Below are 17,688 nucleotides of genomic sequence, written 5' to 3' on the forward strand. Positions count from 1 at the left end.
TGCATTAGCTTGCCCAACACTACCTCTTTTGTGATAATAATAGTTTCCAGGTCCTCACCTGCCATAGCTTTCTTGTCATCAATTTTTGGCATATTATTTATGTCTTCCACTGTGAAGACCGACTCAAAATAATTATTCAATGCCTCAGACATTTCCTCATTTCCAGTTATTACATCCCTCTTCTCATCCTCTAAAGGACCAATGTTTACTTTAGCCACTCTTTTTTGTTTTATATATTTGTAGAAATTTTTGCTATCTATTTTTATATTCTGAGCTAGTTTACTCTCATAATCCATCTTACTTTTCTTTGTAGCTTTTTTGTGGCTTTCTGTTGACCTTTAAAGCTTTCCCAATCCTCTAGTTTCCCACTAATCTTTGCCATTTTGTATGCATTTTCTTTCAATTTGAAACCCTTCTTTATTTCCTTACATATCCATGGCTGATTTCTCTTTTTCTACAGTACTTCCTTATCACTTGTGTATACTTTTGCAGAGCATTGTGAAAAATCACTTTGAGAGTCCTCCACTGTTCCTCAATTGTCACACCATAAAGTTTTTGCTCTCAGTCTATCTTATCCCTCATCCCATTGTAGTCTCCTTTGTTTAAGCAGAAGACACAGGTATTGGATTTTACCTTCTCACGCTCCATCTGTATTTTAAATTCAACCATACTATGATTGCTTCTTCTGAAAGGATCCCTTTTCCTTCTCATTACACAGGACCAGATCTAGGATAGCTAGCTCCCTCATAGGTTCTATTACATACTGTTCAAGGAAACTACTGTGGATACATTCTATGAACTCCTCCTCAAGGCTGCCTTGACCGACCTGGTTTGACTAATTGACACGTAGATTAAAATCCCCCATAATAATTGCTGTATCAGTTTTAGATGCATGTTATTTCTTTGTTTATTTCTCATCCCACCATGTTATTATTTGGAGGCCTATAGACTACACCTATCAGTGACTTTTTCCCCTTATTATCTCTAATTTTCACCCAAATGATTCAACCTTTTTTTCCATCTGGAGCACAAGTCTTCAGTATATTGTCAGGGCCATAGCCTTTGCAGTATCGGGTGCTTCAGCAATTTTGTGTGTCTAAGTAGATCTTTGTCCAATGTCAGTGGATGTATCAAAGACTGTTAACTGTAACTGTTCAATAATATCGCTAATGTCATTCTCATTTGGAGCTTGGGCAGCTCTGATGTTTTGGAGTGAGGAGATGATGGGTTTAAGCTCCATTCCAGCAATTTGAACACAAAATCCAGACTAACATTCCTACAGTGCAAAAGGAGACAATTTGGCCTATTACATAAGAACATAAGAACATAAGAAATAGGAGCAGGAGTAGGCCATCTGGCCCTTCGAGCCTGCCCCGCCATTCAATAAGATCATGGCTGATCTGTCGTGGCTCAGTTCCACTTTCCCGCCCTCTCCCCATAACCCTTAATCCCTTCTCTTATCAAAAACCCATCAACCCGCTTCTTAAAAATATTTAGCGAGGCAGCCTCCACCACTTCAACGGGCAGAGAATTCCAGAGATTCACCACCCTTTGAGTGAAGAAGTTCCTCCTCAACTCCGTTCTGAACCGCCCCCCCTTTATCTTGAGGCTGTGCCCCCTAGTCCTACTGTCTTTTTTGAGCGGGAAGAGTCTTTCCACCTCTATCCTATCCATCCCATTCATCATCTTATACGTCTCAATGAGATCTCCCCTCATTCTTCTAAACTCTAACGAGTACAAGCCTAGTTTATTCAGCCTCTCCTCATAGCTCAACCCCCTCAACTCCGGTATCAGCCTAGTAAACCTCCTCTGCACTCCCTCCAAGGCCAAAATTACGTCTGCACCGAGCACAATCCCACCTGGGCCCTATCCCCATAACCTTACCATTTACCCTGCTAGCCCCCCTGACACTCAGGGGTAATTTAGCGTGGCCATGGTAAATATATGAGATTATGGGGTTGGGACCTAGGTAAAATGCACTGTTGGAGAGCTGGAAGAGATTTGATGGACTGAATGGCCTCCTTCCTCCCTGTGGGGATTCAGTACTAAGGGAATGCTGCACCACCTGAAATACTGTCTTTGGATGAGATGTAAACCAAGGGCACTTTGCCAGCCCACAGGCAATCAATCAAAGAAGGTAGGGGGAGTACTCCCAGGTGCCCTGGTCAATATTAATCCAGTAAAATGTCTGACAACACCAGGTTTAAGTCCCACCGATTTATTTGATAGTAAACTCACTAGCTTTCGGGGATAGTCCCTTCGTCAGCTGATTCACCTTATGTGATTCTTTATGTGATTCACCTGATGAAGGGACTAACCCCGAAAGCTAGTGAGTTTACTATCAAATAAATCGGTTGGACTTAAAGCTGGTGTTGTCAGACTTTTTACTGTGTTTGCCCCAGTCCAACGCCGGCATATCCACATCAATATTAATCCAACAAGCATCATCACTAAAACACATTAACTGATCATTATCACCTTACTTTTTGTGGGAACTTGCTTTGCACAAACTCACTGCCACATTCCCTAATTATAACACTGTCTACATTTCAAAAGTACTTAATTGGTTGTGAAGCATTTTGTAATGTCCTGAGATTGTTAAAGACACAATAGAAAAACTAATCTTTATTCCTTTCCACTGATGTCAGATATCTACACGTTGCACTATTCTGAGCTGTAAAATGCCTTGGCCACTCACCTGTAATCTTCTGAGCACAAACAGGTATAGCCATCAACACCAGCTATACATACACTGTTTCCCTGACACTTGTGTTCTTCACAGTTGTCAACGGCAACACTGCAGTTATCTCCGACATATCCAGAATTGCACAAACACCTACAAAATTATAACATCAAGATTCAAATGAGGGATTAGGATCAGGTAAGGTAGCATTCCAGTGACAGAGTGAATGGCCCAACTCACCCCTATGTTTCTGGTTCATTAGATACAGAGTAAAGCTCCCTCTACATTATCCCCATCAGGCACTCCCAGGACAAGTACAGCACAGAGTTAGAAACAGAATAAAGCTTTCTCTACACTGTCCCCATCAACATTGCCAGGACAGGGACAGCACGGGATTAGATGCAGAGCACAGCTCCCTCTATACTTATCCATCAAACACTCCCAGGACAGGTATAGTACAGGTTAGATAGAGAGTAAAGGTCCTTCTACACTGTCGCCATCAAGCACTCCTAAGACAATTACAGCATGGGGTTAGATATAGGGTAAAGCTCCGTTGACACTGTCTCCCATCAAACACTCCCAGATCAGGTACAGCATGGGGTTAGATACAGAGTAATGCTCCCAAAACACTGTCTCCCATCAAACACTCCCAGATCAGGTACAGCATGGGGTTAGATACAGAGTAAAGCTCCCTCTACGCTGTCTCCCATCAAACACTCCCAGGACAGGTACAGCACATGGTTAGATACAGAGTAAAGCTCCCTCAACATTGTCCCCATCAAACATACCCAGAACAGGTACAGCATGGGATTAGATACAGAGTAAAGCTCCCAAAACACTGTCCCCACATGTAGGATATGAAATGAAACTGTGTGCATTAAGCCAGTAATTTCAAAGAACCTGAGCCTATTCTCTAATTGCCCGATATCATAGTTCGCAGTCTCTGATCTGCTCGGCTCCAGTGACTTACCTTGGCCCCTCAGCCGTTACTGTGCACCTGGAATCTTGCTGGCACGGGTTTAACCCGGGTATGCAATGGTCAATCACCTCATCACACAGATCTCCTGCATTAAGACAGAGGACAGGATAATACCTGGTCAGGGCACAGCTCAAACATACATCATCCACATTATGTAATGCAACAGAGCAGCACTCCTATCGCAGAGTCTCAGAGTTGGGTTTCAAATCTCACTCTGACATGAAGGGTAGTTAGATTCACAATTTAGTACTGACGGAGTGCTGCACTGTCAAGTGGGTCAGCACTGACGGAGTGCTGCACTGTCAGAGGGTCAGCGCTGAGAGAGTGCTGCACTGTCAGAGGGTCAGCGCTGAGAGAGTGCTGCACTTCAGAGGGTCAGTACTGAGGGGGCACTGGACTGTCAGAGGGTCAGAACTGAGGGGGCACGGGACTGTAGAGGGTCAGTACTGAGGGAATGCTGCACTGTCGGAGGGTCAGCACTGAGGAACAAAGAACAAAGAACAACACAGCACGGGAAACAGGCCCTTCGGCCCAACGAGCCCGCGCCACCGTCCTACTATCTCAGTGACCTATTCATGATTTTAGTCTAGGAAGTGCTGCACGTCAGAGGGTCAGTACTGAGGGAGTGCTGCACTGTCAGAGGGTCAGTATTGAGGGAATGCTGCACTGTCAGAGGTTCAGTACTGAGGGAGTGCTGCACTGTCAGCGGTGCTGTCTTCCTGATGAAATGTTAAATTGAGGCCGCCCTTTGTGGTGGGAGTAAAAGTTTGATAATTGGAAGAAGCTGTGTTATGTCTTTACCTCCAGTCAATATTCATCCTAAACTGATATCTCAAAGACATATCTGAACACTATCACATTGCTGGAATCTTGCTGTGTGTAGATTGGTTGCTGCATCTCCAACATTACAACAGCGAATACACTCTGCAAATGTTTCATTGGCTGTAAAACACTTTTGAGATGTCCTGAGGTTGAGAAAGATGCTACAGAAATGTAGTTCTTTCTTTTTAACTTCCTCCCTCTTCCCTTTTTCCAATCTGCCCTCGCTGTCACTTACCCGTGTGATAGGGCGGACAGAGGCAGGTATAGTTATTGATTCCATCCAAACAGGTGGCGCCATTTTTGCAGGCATTTACTTCACACTCATCCAGATTGGTAGCACAGGTATCTCCGAGGAAACCTTCTGGGCACATACACCTAACAGGAGGTTAAAAACTAAAATCACCTCAAAACCACACACACAACTGAACAACATCAAAATAATCTGAATGAGACAATGAGTAGCAAATGTTCCCAGTTATTGCAGCAGTTATAATACAGGCAATAGTCAATGTGACAATAGGGAATGCGGAATTCTAGATCAGTTATGGCAGCTCCCAGGATCAATTTAACTCAGTTGGTTACACTTCCAATTCACTACAGAGGGAGTGCTGCACTGTTAGAGAGTCAGTACTGAGGGAGTGTTTCACTGTCAGAGGGTCAGTACTGAGGGGGTGCTGCACTGTCAGAGTGTCAGTACTCAGCGATTATCATACTGTCAGAGGGTCAGTACTGAGGGAGTGCGCACTGTCAGATGGTTAGTACTGAGGGAGTGCGCACTGTCAGAGGAGCTGCACAACCATTGAAAGACACCCCATAAGGGCCTGACAATGTGATGGACAATGAATGGCGAAGACAAATTTTGGGGGGGAACAGGGAAAACGGGCTTGGGGTGTACAGGGGATTCGGGAAAGACAGACTATTCCCACCACTACTCCACCTCCCCCCAACAACACAAGAGAAAACTGGAGAAAAACAGTGAAAGTATGAAGAAGGGAGAAGGAATGTAATTGAGTGTGGCAGCTGGGAATGTCACTGTTCGTTTACCAAGTGGATCAAATTCATACCGAATCTATAGAAGCCAGTGGAAATGCATCTCTCTGATTATTTATACAATTCCAGAGAGTTGTCTGCCTGTCCCTGGGTAATATGTGGTGTTGTGGATTAGGTTACAGTCCTGGGTCACAGGGAAGCGTTCGAAGGGGTGGGCAGAGTGAAGATCTTGGGAGGTGCAGTCTCTCAGCTTTCATTTTGTGACTCCTTTGCTGCTGCTTTTGTCTTCTCGGGATGCCAGAGCTAGGGGCCTCAAAGCAGCTGAAGGCATGGCCAACAATGTTAAAATCCAAGGTGTCTGAGAGGCCAGGATTGGAGGATTGTGGAGATTGAGGAGGGTAGGGCTGGAGGCAATGACAGAGATGGTGATGTATGCAATGTTGTGGAGGGATTTAAAAACAAAAATGAGAAATTTTAAATCGAAACTGAGCTGGGAGCCAGTTTGGTCAGTGAGCACAACCCTGGGTAAATGGGTCATAGTGCGAGTTATAACAGAGGCAGCAGTTTTGAACCAGCCTAGCTGTGTACAGGGTATGGGTCTGACCGGGAGAGCATTGCAATATCACTGGAGGCTCTCAGTGACACTGGGATGAGGATCTCAGCAGCTAAGGCAGATCAGAGAGCCACCATGTTATGGAGAAATTGGCAATTACAGTGAAGAGGTCAGGAGTGCGACTCAGGATCGATTAGGATCCAGTTAAAATCAGGGAGACGATAACATACGAAAAGATCTCACCAGAATGGACTGCGGTCTCCCTCCTTCACATGGCAGGTCCCCCCATTCTCACAAGGGTTGCCAATGCATGCATTAATCCGAGATTCACAGTGCCTGCCCTGGAAGAGTTAGAGAAAAAAAAACAACCTTACTTCATGTTGGATACTGCACTCATGGTGAAGAAAGGGTGTGCATGGACAGCATGCCATTAATTCAGAATCAGGAAGGAGTTTTGAGAGAGTAAATAAAAATAAACTGTTTTCATTGGCAGAGTAACCAAAGGACTTGGATTTATGATAATTGGCAAAGGGACTGGTGAGATTGCGGGGGGGAGGTGGAGGTTCGGGCGAAATTACTTTAATGCAGTAAGTTGTCTCTATCTGGAATGTGTTAACTGACAAGGGGATGGAAGCAGATTCAACTGTAACACTGAAAGAATTGGATAAATACTCGAAGGGTTAAAGTTGTTGGGCTGTGTGAGAAAGAGGAGGGGAATTGGGACTAATTGGGCAGATCACTCAAAGGGCCCAGGCACTTTGATGCTGTACGGAGCAATTATCACTGCCTGCCAAGTGTAGAATTGAGACACAAAGTCTAACAATGAGAACCAGACATTCCAGGGGTGAGAGTAGCAAACACTACTCACATGCAAAGGCCAGTAGAAACATGGAACTCTGTTCCATTAATGACATTTGATGTTGGGTCAACCATTAATTTAAATCTGTGGTTATGGATTTTTAAAAAAACCAATGAGGAGAAGGGGCTTGAGAGATCCACTATGACCTCACTGAATGGCAGAATGGGATTGAAGGGGTTCTATGGCCTCCTGTTGTTTCTGTATTCCTATCAGATTCTCTAACCCTATATCAGCTGTGATATTGAAGTTAGACACACAATGGAAAAGGGCAAACAGTCTGTTAGACCTCTTTCATTGAGATGTGATGTCCTCAGGAAATCCACAGGAGAGGCAGAAACAGCAAGATACTTACCCCAGATTATTCAGCAATAAAGGAACTTGGCAGAGTGAAAACCTAATGCAACAATTGAAATCCAATCAAGGGGTTTGGGGCGGTTTATACGTAGAATAACAGATACCTGGGAATGAGTTACAGACTGGAATCTAATTGAGGGATTCGGGTGGTTTTTATATACCGAATGACAGATACCCAGGACTGAGTTACAGACTGGAATCTAATCAAAGTGGAAGAATCACGCAAAGCTGCCTTTACCTTGTAACCATATGGACAGCTGCATCTGTAATAATCCAAGGTGTCATCCTGGCAGGTTCCTTGGTTTTCACAGGGGTTGGAAAGACAGGGGCTACACTTTGCCAAGACGCTCAGCTCTGTTGGACCTAAATAGGACAACATGATGTTGTGTGATACAGAAAGCAATATCTGGTCTGCTAGGACACTCCAGTGTGACCACTTTCAAACTTTCAAGCTGACATTGTTAGTTGTAAAGTATCCACAATTTATTTTATTTTGTCCTTGAGCAATGATCTGGCAAATCAGCAAATATGCTAATAATTTCTCTATTTCAATAATGGCCAACATGCCAGCACATCCAGAATACTGGACGGACTGCATGATAGACTCACATTCTCCATCAGGGACTGAAACTTCAAAAACATGAGTGAGACAATAAGGAGGGAATAAAATTCTCCCTCTTGAGGTTTTTGCAACCTCCTCCAGCCTGACAACACTTTGAGATCTCTGCATTCTTCCAATTCTGGCCCCTTGTGTATCCCTAATTTTAATCTCTCCACCACCGGTGAGTGAGCTGTCAGTTACCAGGCCCGAAATCCTGGGAGTTTCTCCTTAAACCTCTCCATGTTCTTCTGCTCCTTTAATGTCTGCTTCATTTATATCTCTTTGATCATGCTTTGGTCATGTCTTAACATTGTGAAAGGATACCTGACTTAAATCCTATGGAATGCTTTAGGATGCTTTACTGTGTTAAAGTTGCCACATAAATGGAAATTGTTGTCTGCAATGAATAGCGCTAAACCTGGTGTCTATGTGAATTATTGCTGTGTCTACGTGGAGCAATGCTGAATCTGGAGTAACGTTAAATCTGGAGTCTATATGGAGTAATGTTTGCTGGAAATTGCGGAGGTGGGCAGATTACCACACAGCTGGTTGAGTTTTTGCCAGTGGGTATTTGTGACGGTATGGCGTCAGGGGATTCTCATGGTGATGTGGGGCTTAGGAATTAATGTTAGCTCACAACACCAGGTTCACTGAGAGAGAGAAAACAAGCTCTTACCCTGGCACTCAAATTTCTTGGCGGGAGTGGTCAAGAGGAGCTTGCCCTCCATGTCTCCTGGTCCAGCGCAGCGGGCAATGCCAGGCTCTTTGTACCCAGTTTTAACCCAATCAGAAAGCCAGCGGAGATTACAGTCACAGTAGAGTGGGTTGGCCCCAATGGCACTGAAAAGAAAGACAGAGGGAGAGAGAGAGAAAGAATTTTACTCCATTGGATAATTTCCCATTTAGTTACAGCACATTGCACCCTGTCAGAGTCAACTGTGATGGAGTGAGTAATAACACTCACATTCTCAGGGTCAGAAGGTTGAGGGTTTGAAATTCACTCTAGAGACTCAATACGGAGAGAATGCTGCACTGTCAGAGGTGCTGTTACTTAACTGAGGAGTTCAACTGAAGCCCCGTTGTAATGGATGTTAAAGGTCCCATGGCTCCATGTGGAGGAGACAAATCTTCCAAATTCCTTCCTCCTCCAATACTGCCAAAAACATGTGAGCATTTGTCTCAATCCTTGTGGGATCATACTGTGTGTAAGTCAGATATTAAACTTCAAAAAGTAACTCATTGTGCATGAAAGGATTTTCAGGAGTTCAAATAAAAAAGATACCTTAAGGCAATTCTTGTGTGAAAAAGGAAACGATTTCTATGAGAGTTAAAATGTCTTGCATTTCAACAGCACCTTTCACACCCTCAGGACATCTCAAACTGCTTTACAGCCAAAGGGATATTTTTGAATTGGTGGGTGGGGGTGGGGGAAAGGGGGGGGGGTCGTGGTTCTCCCACTTTCAAGTCTAAAGACTGAGCTTAAAAATCCACTCCAAAGACTACATAACTTTGGTCAACACTCATAGTGCAGTACCGTGGGAGTGCTGTCCTGTCGGCGCCAACGTACTTCAGATTAGGCATTAAACTGAGGCCTCGTCTGGATGTAAAATATCCCAGCTGGAATTCTCCAATCTCGCCCGTGGCTGGGATTCTCCAGTGCAGCCTCTGTGAATGGAGATGTGGCTGAGCCCCAAATTCTCTGTTTCCGCTGGCAGCAGTGGCAGGGCATATGGCATCGAAGAATTCTGGCCCCCATGACCGTATTTCGAAGAAGAGCAGGGGAATTATCCCCAGTCTCCTTGCTAATAATTGTCTTGCAACCAAACATCTTTAAAAAGATTGTTTGGTCCTTACTACATTTGTGGATCCTGCCATGCAAACATTGGCAGCTGTGTTTTCTAGATTACAACAGTTGCTACACTTCAAAAAGTACTTAATTGGCTGTGAAGCACTTTGGGGTTCCCTGAGGTGAAAGGTGCCATGCAAATGCAAGCCTTTCTTTTTTGTTCATGTGATTTGGCAATCCAATCATGAGCTGCGCTGGTGTTAACTGAGAGAAGGCTCACCTTCAACCCTGGCTTTTGCAATCATCTGTCACCCACTTAATCCCAGAGGCATTCAAGAAGGGGAGATGCTGGTGTAGTGAAAATGTCACTGAACTGATGATCCAAAGTTATGGATTTGAATCCCACCAAGGCAGTTGGAAGGATTTAAATTAATTACCACAAAAAAGCTGGAATAGAAAGCTAGTCGTAGTAATGGTAACCATAAAATTATCAATTTTTTGTAATTATGAAAAGAAACATTGATTCGCTAATGTCCTTTTGGGAAGGAAATCTGCCATCCTTACCTGGTCTGGCCTACATGTGATTCCAGACCCACCGTAATGTGGTTGATTCTTAACTGCTCTCAAAGATCAATGTGGGTAACAAATACTGGCCTTGCCAGTGATGCTCACTTCCCAAAACTGGACAAAGAAAATAACTGTTCAGCAGCAGGAGGAATCTGATTACCTCCCCCAGAACACCACCCTCCCACTCTTCACAAAGCCAAGACTCGCATCACAGCCTCTCCCTCAGCCTTTGGGGACACAGATTGGAGATCTGGGACTTTCCATCTTAGTTAGATCGTTGGATAAACGTGAAGAAGTTTCAGGGGTCTGACAACAGTTGTTTATTGTAACACACAATGAACACTTCCTTTACTTACAGGTGCGACAGAGAAGCCACATCACCAAAGATTCCTTTGGGAAGTGTGGAGATATCATTCCCATGCAGTGATCTGTGTGGAAAAAAGGAAAGGCAAAGTTCAGGAAGTGCAAGCTAATTGCCACTTGGTCGCTCCATGCTGATGCTATAGTTAAGAAAGCCCACCAACATCTCTACTTTCTCAGAAGGCTAAGGAAATTCAACATGTCCACTATAACTCTCACCAATTTCTACAGATGCACCATAGAAAGCATCCTTTCCGGATGTATCACAACTTGGTACGACTCCTGACCAGAAAAAAGAACAAAAAACAAAGAAAGGTACTGCACAGGAACAGGTCCTTTGGTGCTCTAAGCCTGTGCCGATCCTGATGCCTTAGCTAAACTACTTAGTCCGAATCCCTCTATTCGCTCCCTATTCATGTAGCTATCCAGATGCCTCTTAAATGTTGTTAATGTGCCTTCTTCCACCACCTCTTCTGGCAGCACATTTCAGGAACCCACCACTCTCTGCGTGAAAAACTTCCCTGCACATCTCCTTTAAATTTTCCCCCTCTCACCTTGAACCAGTGCCCCCTTGTAATTGACAGTTCCACCCTAGGAAAATGCCAGTGACTATCCACCTTGTCAATGCCGCTCATAATTTTGTACGCTTCTATCAGGTCTCCCCTCAGCCTCCGTCTTTCCAGTGAAAACAATCCTAGTTTATTCAACCTCTCCTCATAGTCAATACCCTTGTGACCAGGCAACTTCCTGGTGAATAGTCTTTGCACTCTCTCCAAAGCTTTCATGTCCTTCTGGTAGTGTGGTGATCAGAACTGCACACAATACTCCAAATGAGGCCTAACCAAGGTTTTATATGGCTGCAATATGATTTCCCAACTCTTGTACTCAAAGACCACAAGAAACTTCGAAGGGTTGTGAATGTCGTCCAGTCCATCATGCAAACCAGCTCTCATCCATTGACTCTATCTATACTTCCCACTGCCTCAGAAAAGCAGCCAGCATGATGAAAGACATCATGAACCCCAGATATACGCTTCTTCCGTCTGGAAAAAGATAAAGAAGTCTGAAAACATGTAATAACTGACTCAAAAAAACTCCTTTCCTGTTGTCATCAGATTTTTGAATGGTTTTATCACACGTTAAGCTGATTTTTCTCTTCACCCTATCAGTAACTGCAACACTACATTCTGCACCTTATCCTTTCCTTCTCCCCTATGTACTCTATGAATGGTATGTTTAGTCCGTAACAGTTCGCAAGAAACAACACTTTTCACTGTATCCCAATAAATCTGACAATAATAAATCAATCAATCATGTTGAGCAGTGAACCACTGAGAACAAGCACATCAGAAAGCATTCTAAGTTTTCAGAAGGCCAGATCATTATGTATGTCAAGTTATCAATAGAAGACAGAAACACTTAAGCAATGTGTTCTGTTAGCTGTGACCGATGTCTTTCTGTTCAGCTGTGTGTGAATCATTCACTGGCTAAGACCTAGACATTTCTAAAGCCCCTGCTTCTATGGAGCATCTTTTTTTAAGTTGCTCTCCCTCCTCCCCACCCCCAATTCTTTTCCCTTGAAAATATATCCCCTCATTCCAGAGAGTCTTGCAAAACCCCTTGATTCAGCAGCATAAGAACATAAGAAATAGGAGCAGGAGTAGGCCATCTAGCCCTTCGAGCCTGCCCCGCCATTCAATAAGATCATGGCTAATCTGAGCACTCTGAGCACTCAGTAATGGGCTGGCTATTTCTTCACCTGTCTTCTTTATATCTCTGTAACTTTCCCCACCAGACAACCCTTTGAGATCTTTGTCCTCTTCCAATTAGATTTTAATCACTTCACAACTGGCGACTGCGCCTTCAACTCCCTGGAATTCCCTCCCTAAACCTCTTCCCCAACCCCCTTATGACCTACCTCTGACTAATTTTTTAGTCACCTGTCGTAATGTATCCTTAGGTGGCTCAATGTTACATTTTGGCAGATTTCTGGTGTGTTTTATTATTACCTCCAATATCTTTATTTATTACCTTCCCACTACAGAGTGCAGGAGGTGCCAAGATGTTGATAACGAGTATTGAAGGAGGGTACATGTCCATCCCCTTTTACTGTGTGCACTTGGAGTGCAACCTTTCGTCATGACCTTTGGAGTTGTTCCCAGTTAGCCTGTGTACGAAGCTGATATCGGCAACGACCAGGAGGCCGGGCCGGGCCGGGCTGGGGTGGGGGGGTTGCGTTGGGGGGTGTTTAGTCTCAGAGAAGCTGACCGAGGTCAGAGAGACAGAACAGCTGCAGGAGAAAGTGCCTGGCATTACCCTGACTGCGTGCTAATCCAGTCTATGGTCAAACAAACCCCATCAGAAGAGGCCGAAGTGGTGCTGCAGACAGATGGCCCCACTGTCTGGTTACCTGAAACCTTTTTCGGTGGTCTAGAGAATGTAACCATGTTCTGTGAGTGAATCACGAGAACCTGTGATGTGGCTGAAAAATCTCCCAGATAGCTATGCAAAACAGGCAGACAAACATGCCGGCATCAAACATTTCACCCAGCAGACAATGTCTTTGTGTTCCTAACAATGCTGTGTGAATCCCTAAAAGCCCCGTTCAGTGATTCGTACAGAGTAGCAAAGAAACTCAGGAAGGTAAACTGTCTAACTGACACTTGGACTGCAGGGAAAAGCAGAGTTTGTGGCATATCAACATTATAAAACAATATCACGGCCAAGAAAGGGACAAGCTGGCAACTGGCTGTCCAATAACAACAGACCTTGACGATGAGAAGAACAGTGAGGGTGAATTGGAGAAAGACGTTGGTGAGGCCCACATCAAACCTCCTACTGTCTGGCTTTGAAACACAGACACCTTAGCGAAATCAGACACCATATTTAACCACCTCAAGGCAGAACAACGAGGAGGCCTGATGAGATTGCCCATTGCATTTGCAGCCAGGTTACACCACTTTAGTCACACACTGTGAATATGGGAACAGCCCTACTTATAGATCCAGGAAAGTTGGCCTATGTTCAGGAGGAGATTAACTGGATCATTAACTAATCAAGCCCAGCAACAGTAGCTGGAGCTCCCCAGTTCTGCCGGTTCCTAAACCGGATAGCTCCACCAGGTTCTGCATTGACTATCACAAGATTAATGCAGTGACCAGAACTGACTCCAACCTAACTCTCCCACTGGAAGACTGTAGGGCACAGTCCAGTGAAGCAGGAGTGAGCTATGTCTCCATGAAATAGAGACATAGCTCACTGTTATGAGTGGGCTATAACAAAGACATGTATGTCAGACTCCTGTTTATTTACTATAATTCAGCCTTCAACATCATTATTCCTACAAAACTCATCTCCAAACTCCATGACATAGGGCTTGGCTCCTCCCTCTGTGACTGGATCCTAGACTTCCTAACCCCACAGACCGTATTCAGGAATGATAGGCACAACACCTCCTCCACAATCTTCCTCAACACAGCCCCACAAGGCTGTGTCCTCAGCCCCCTACTATACTCCTTATACACCTATGTCTGTATGGCCGAATTCCCCTCCAACTTAATTTTCAAGTTTGTTGACACCACTGGAGTGGGTCAAATCTCAAACAATGAAGAGACGAAGTACAGGAAAAAGAGAATCTGATGATTCATTGCTCCTTGAAAGTTGAATCACAGTTGGACAAAGTGGTGAAGACGTCATTCGGCATGCTTGGTTTCATTGGCCAGAACATTGAATACAGAAGTTGGGATGTCTTGTTGAAGTTGTACAAGACATTGGTATGGCCACATTTGGAATACTGTGTGCAATTCTGGTCACCCTATTATTGGAAGGATATTATTAAACTAGAAAGAATATAGAAAAGATTTACTAGGATGTGACCAGGATTTGATGGATTGAGTTATAAAGGAGAGGTTGGAAAGACTGGGACTTTTTTCTCTGGAGTGTAGGAGGCTGAGGGGTGATCTTATAGAGGTCTAGAAAATAAGGAGTGGCACAAATCAGCTAGATAGTCAATATCTTTTCCCAAAGATAGAGGAGTCTAAAACTAGAGGGCATAGGTTTAAGGTGAGAGGGGAGAGAAAAAGAGTGTCCAGAGGGGCAATTTTTTCACACAGAGGGTGGTGAGTGTCTGGAACAAGCTGCCAAAGGTAGTAGTAGAGGCAGATACAATTTTGTCTTTTAAAAAAAGCATTTAGATAGTTACATGGGTACGATGGGTTTAGAGGGATATGGGCCAAATGCGGGCAATTGGGATTAGTTTAGGGGTTTAAAAAACGGCATGAACAAGTTGGGCCGAAGGGCCTGTTTCCATGCTGTAAAGTCGTAGAATCCTATAGTGCAGAAGGAGGCTATTTGGCCCATTGAGTCTGCACTGACCATAATCCCATCCAATCCCTATCCCCTTAACCCCGTGTATTTACCCTGCTTACCCACCCCCCCCCCCCCGTAACTAAGAGGCAATTTAGCATGACCAATCAACTAACCAGTTCGGACTGCGGGAGGAGACGGAGCACCCGGAGGAAACCCTCGCAGACACGGGGAGAACATGCAGACTCCACACAGCCAGTGACCCAAGGGGGAATCGAACCCGGGTCCCTGGCGCTGTGAGGAGGCAGCAGTGCTAACCCACTTTGCCACCATGCCTCATCTGGTCACTGACCTGAGGGGGGTGGATAGAGAGACACCTTACACGTTCCCTACCTGTGCTATTTTCTGTGCAGCAGATACTTAAATTTAATGGGAGTGAGGGGGTGACTGTGGTGTGGATCACCCTCTCACTCAGGAGGTAGTAGGTTCGAGTCCTGCTCCTGTGTCCTTGGGCACACAGCCCAGGTTGATCTTCTGGACTCGAGGGGTGCGCCACAGTGCCTCGGGTGTCAATCTCCTCCCCCTGCTGCCCACTCAGGTGGTATAAAGCGTTGCTTCAGAGAGAGGCACAGCCTCAAGATAAAGGGGGGGCGGTTTAGAACGGAGTTGAGGAGGAACTTCTTCACTCAAAGGGTGGTGAATCTCTGGAATTCTCTGCCCGTTGAAGTGGTGGAGGCTGCCTCGCTAAATATTTTTAAGACGCGGGTTGATAGGTTTTTGATAGGCAAGGGGATTAAGGGTTATGGGGAGAGGGCGGGAATGTGGAACTGAGACACGACAGATCAGCCATGATCTTATTGAATGGCGGGGCAGGCTCGAGGGGCTAGATGGCCTACTCCTGCTCCTATTTCTTATGTTCTTATGTTCTTAAATCTGTGTGACTCTATGACTCTAACTGGTGCAATGACAATAATCTCTCCCTCAAAGTCAACAAAAGAGTCATCGACTTCAGGAAGCGTAGTGGAGGATATGCCCCTGTTGACATCAACGGGGGCAAAGTGGAAATGGTTGAGAGCTTCATGTTTCTAGGTGTCCAGATCACCAACAATCAGTCCTAGTCCCTCCTCGCCAACGCTATAGTTAAGAAAGCCCACCATTGCCTCTACTTTCTCAGGAGGCTAAGGAGATTTGGCATTTCTGCTACGACTCTCATCAATTTTTATAGATACATCATAGAAAGCATTCCTTCTGGTTGTATCACAGCTTCATATGGCTCCTGTTTTGTCCAAGACTGCAAGAAACTACAAAGGGCTATGAACAAAGCCCAGTCCATCATGCAAAGCAGCTTTCCATCCACTGACCCTATCTATACTTCCCCCACCTCAGAAAAGTAGCCAGCATAATTAAGGATCCCACGCATCCCAGACATACTCTTTTCCATCTTCTTCTGTCAAGAAAAAGATACAAATGTCTGAGGTCACGTACCAACCGACTCAAAACCAGCTTCTTCCCTTCTGCCATCAAACTTTTGAATAGACCTACGTTGCATTAAGTAGATTTTTCTCTACACCTTAGCTATCACATAATGCTACATTCTGCACCCTCTCCCTCCCTAAGTACGTTATGCTATGTCTGTACAGCGTGCAAGAAATAATACTTTTCACTGTATGCAATACATGTGACAAATCAAATACTTAAAGTACTATCAATGCTGCAGCTCAGGAGGATGAATCAAGAATAGAGATATTCAATCAGGTACTTTCTCCCAAAAAGCTGAACAAACATTAGAAACAATATTCCTCAGTGGAAAAAGCATCTGCAGTTTTATTAGTGGCTCTCAAAAACTGAGATGTATGTCGGAAGTGTGAGTGGCACAGTGACACAGTAGTTAGTACTGCTGCCTCACAGCTCCAGAGACCTAGGTTCAATTCCTGGCTTGCGTCACTGCCTGTGTGGAGTTTGCACATTCTCCACGAGTTTGCGTGGGTTTCCTTCGGGTGCTCCGGTTTCCTCCCACAGTCCAAAGATGTGCATGTTAGGAGCACTGGCCATGCTAAATTGCTCTTTAGTGTCCCTGGATGCATAGGATAGAGGGATTAGAGGGGTAAATAAGTGGGGTTATGGACATAGGGCCTGGCTGAGATTGTTGTCAGTTCAGGCTCAGTGGGCCAAATGGCCTCCTTCTGCACTGTAGAGATTCTATGACCACAACCTATTCTCACCACACAACCTAAAGGAGAGCAGATTGACAGCATTAGAAGGGAAGCATGTCATGTGATCCAGTTTGAGTTTCACTTTCACTTTCAAGCACAGCACACACAAAGCTCTGCTCCCATATTCCTGGTCTCAATGAAAGAACCCACAACATGTTTACCCAATCCCTTAAGAGTAATTGGTGTCTTTATATCATTATAATAACACAACATGGTGCTCAGCGGTGCTCAAATTGTCTGGCAGCAAGATTAGGTACAGGAATGACATGGTGGCCAGCCTTAAATTATGCTACATGTGTGAGACGACGTTTTGGTTAGCAGCAATTTATTGCAACATGTAGTGACTGCACAGAAAAGCTTTCAAGACATGATGCTGAGCTAGAACTGGTAGCAGACAGATCCATCGATTGAAATTGCAGTGCACAGCTTGTCTGTCAGTTTAGTGAGTGGGACAGCATATCGAGACGGCCAGCGTTGGGTTTGTTCAGTTGGAAAGGTGAGTGGCCAGTGTATGGGCCAGATTGATGGCGAGCGAGGGAGAGTCAAACAAAAAAAACTTAAACACCCATCATTAAAAAATGCTCCAGAGAAATTTGTGATTATAATGGGCAGAGCT

General features: G+C 44.7%; 1 protein-coding gene across 1 annotated transcript in view; it reads right to left on the reverse strand.

The window, feature by feature from the left end:
- LOC145354520 (slit homolog 1 protein-like) overlaps positions 1 to 17,688 on the reverse strand; it is a 322,720-nt gene that overhangs the window by 31,259 nt on the left and 273,773 nt on the right. The window contains exons 25-31 of the mRNA XM_080205955.1: positions 10,551 to 10,622; positions 8,518 to 8,681; positions 7,479 to 7,603; positions 6,271 to 6,368; positions 4,720 to 4,859; positions 3,654 to 3,747; positions 2,699 to 2,836 (exon numbers count right to left, since the gene is read on the reverse strand). Of these exons, the coding sequence (XP_080062081.1) occupies positions 2,699 to 2,836; positions 3,654 to 3,747; positions 4,720 to 4,859; positions 6,271 to 6,368; positions 7,479 to 7,603; positions 8,518 to 8,681; positions 10,551 to 10,622 (831 nt within the window). The remainder of the gene's footprint in view (positions 1 to 2,698; positions 2,837 to 3,653; positions 3,748 to 4,719; positions 4,860 to 6,270; positions 6,369 to 7,478; positions 7,604 to 8,517; positions 8,682 to 10,550; positions 10,623 to 17,688) is intronic.

This window comes from Carcharhinus amblyrhynchos, chromosome 17, assembly GCF_965287045.1.
Source record: "Carcharhinus amblyrhynchos chromosome 17, sCarAmb.v2.hapA, whole genome shotgun sequence".
Lineage (NCBI taxonomy): Eukaryota > Metazoa > Chordata > Chondrichthyes > Carcharhiniformes > Carcharhinidae > Carcharhinus > Carcharhinus amblyrhynchos.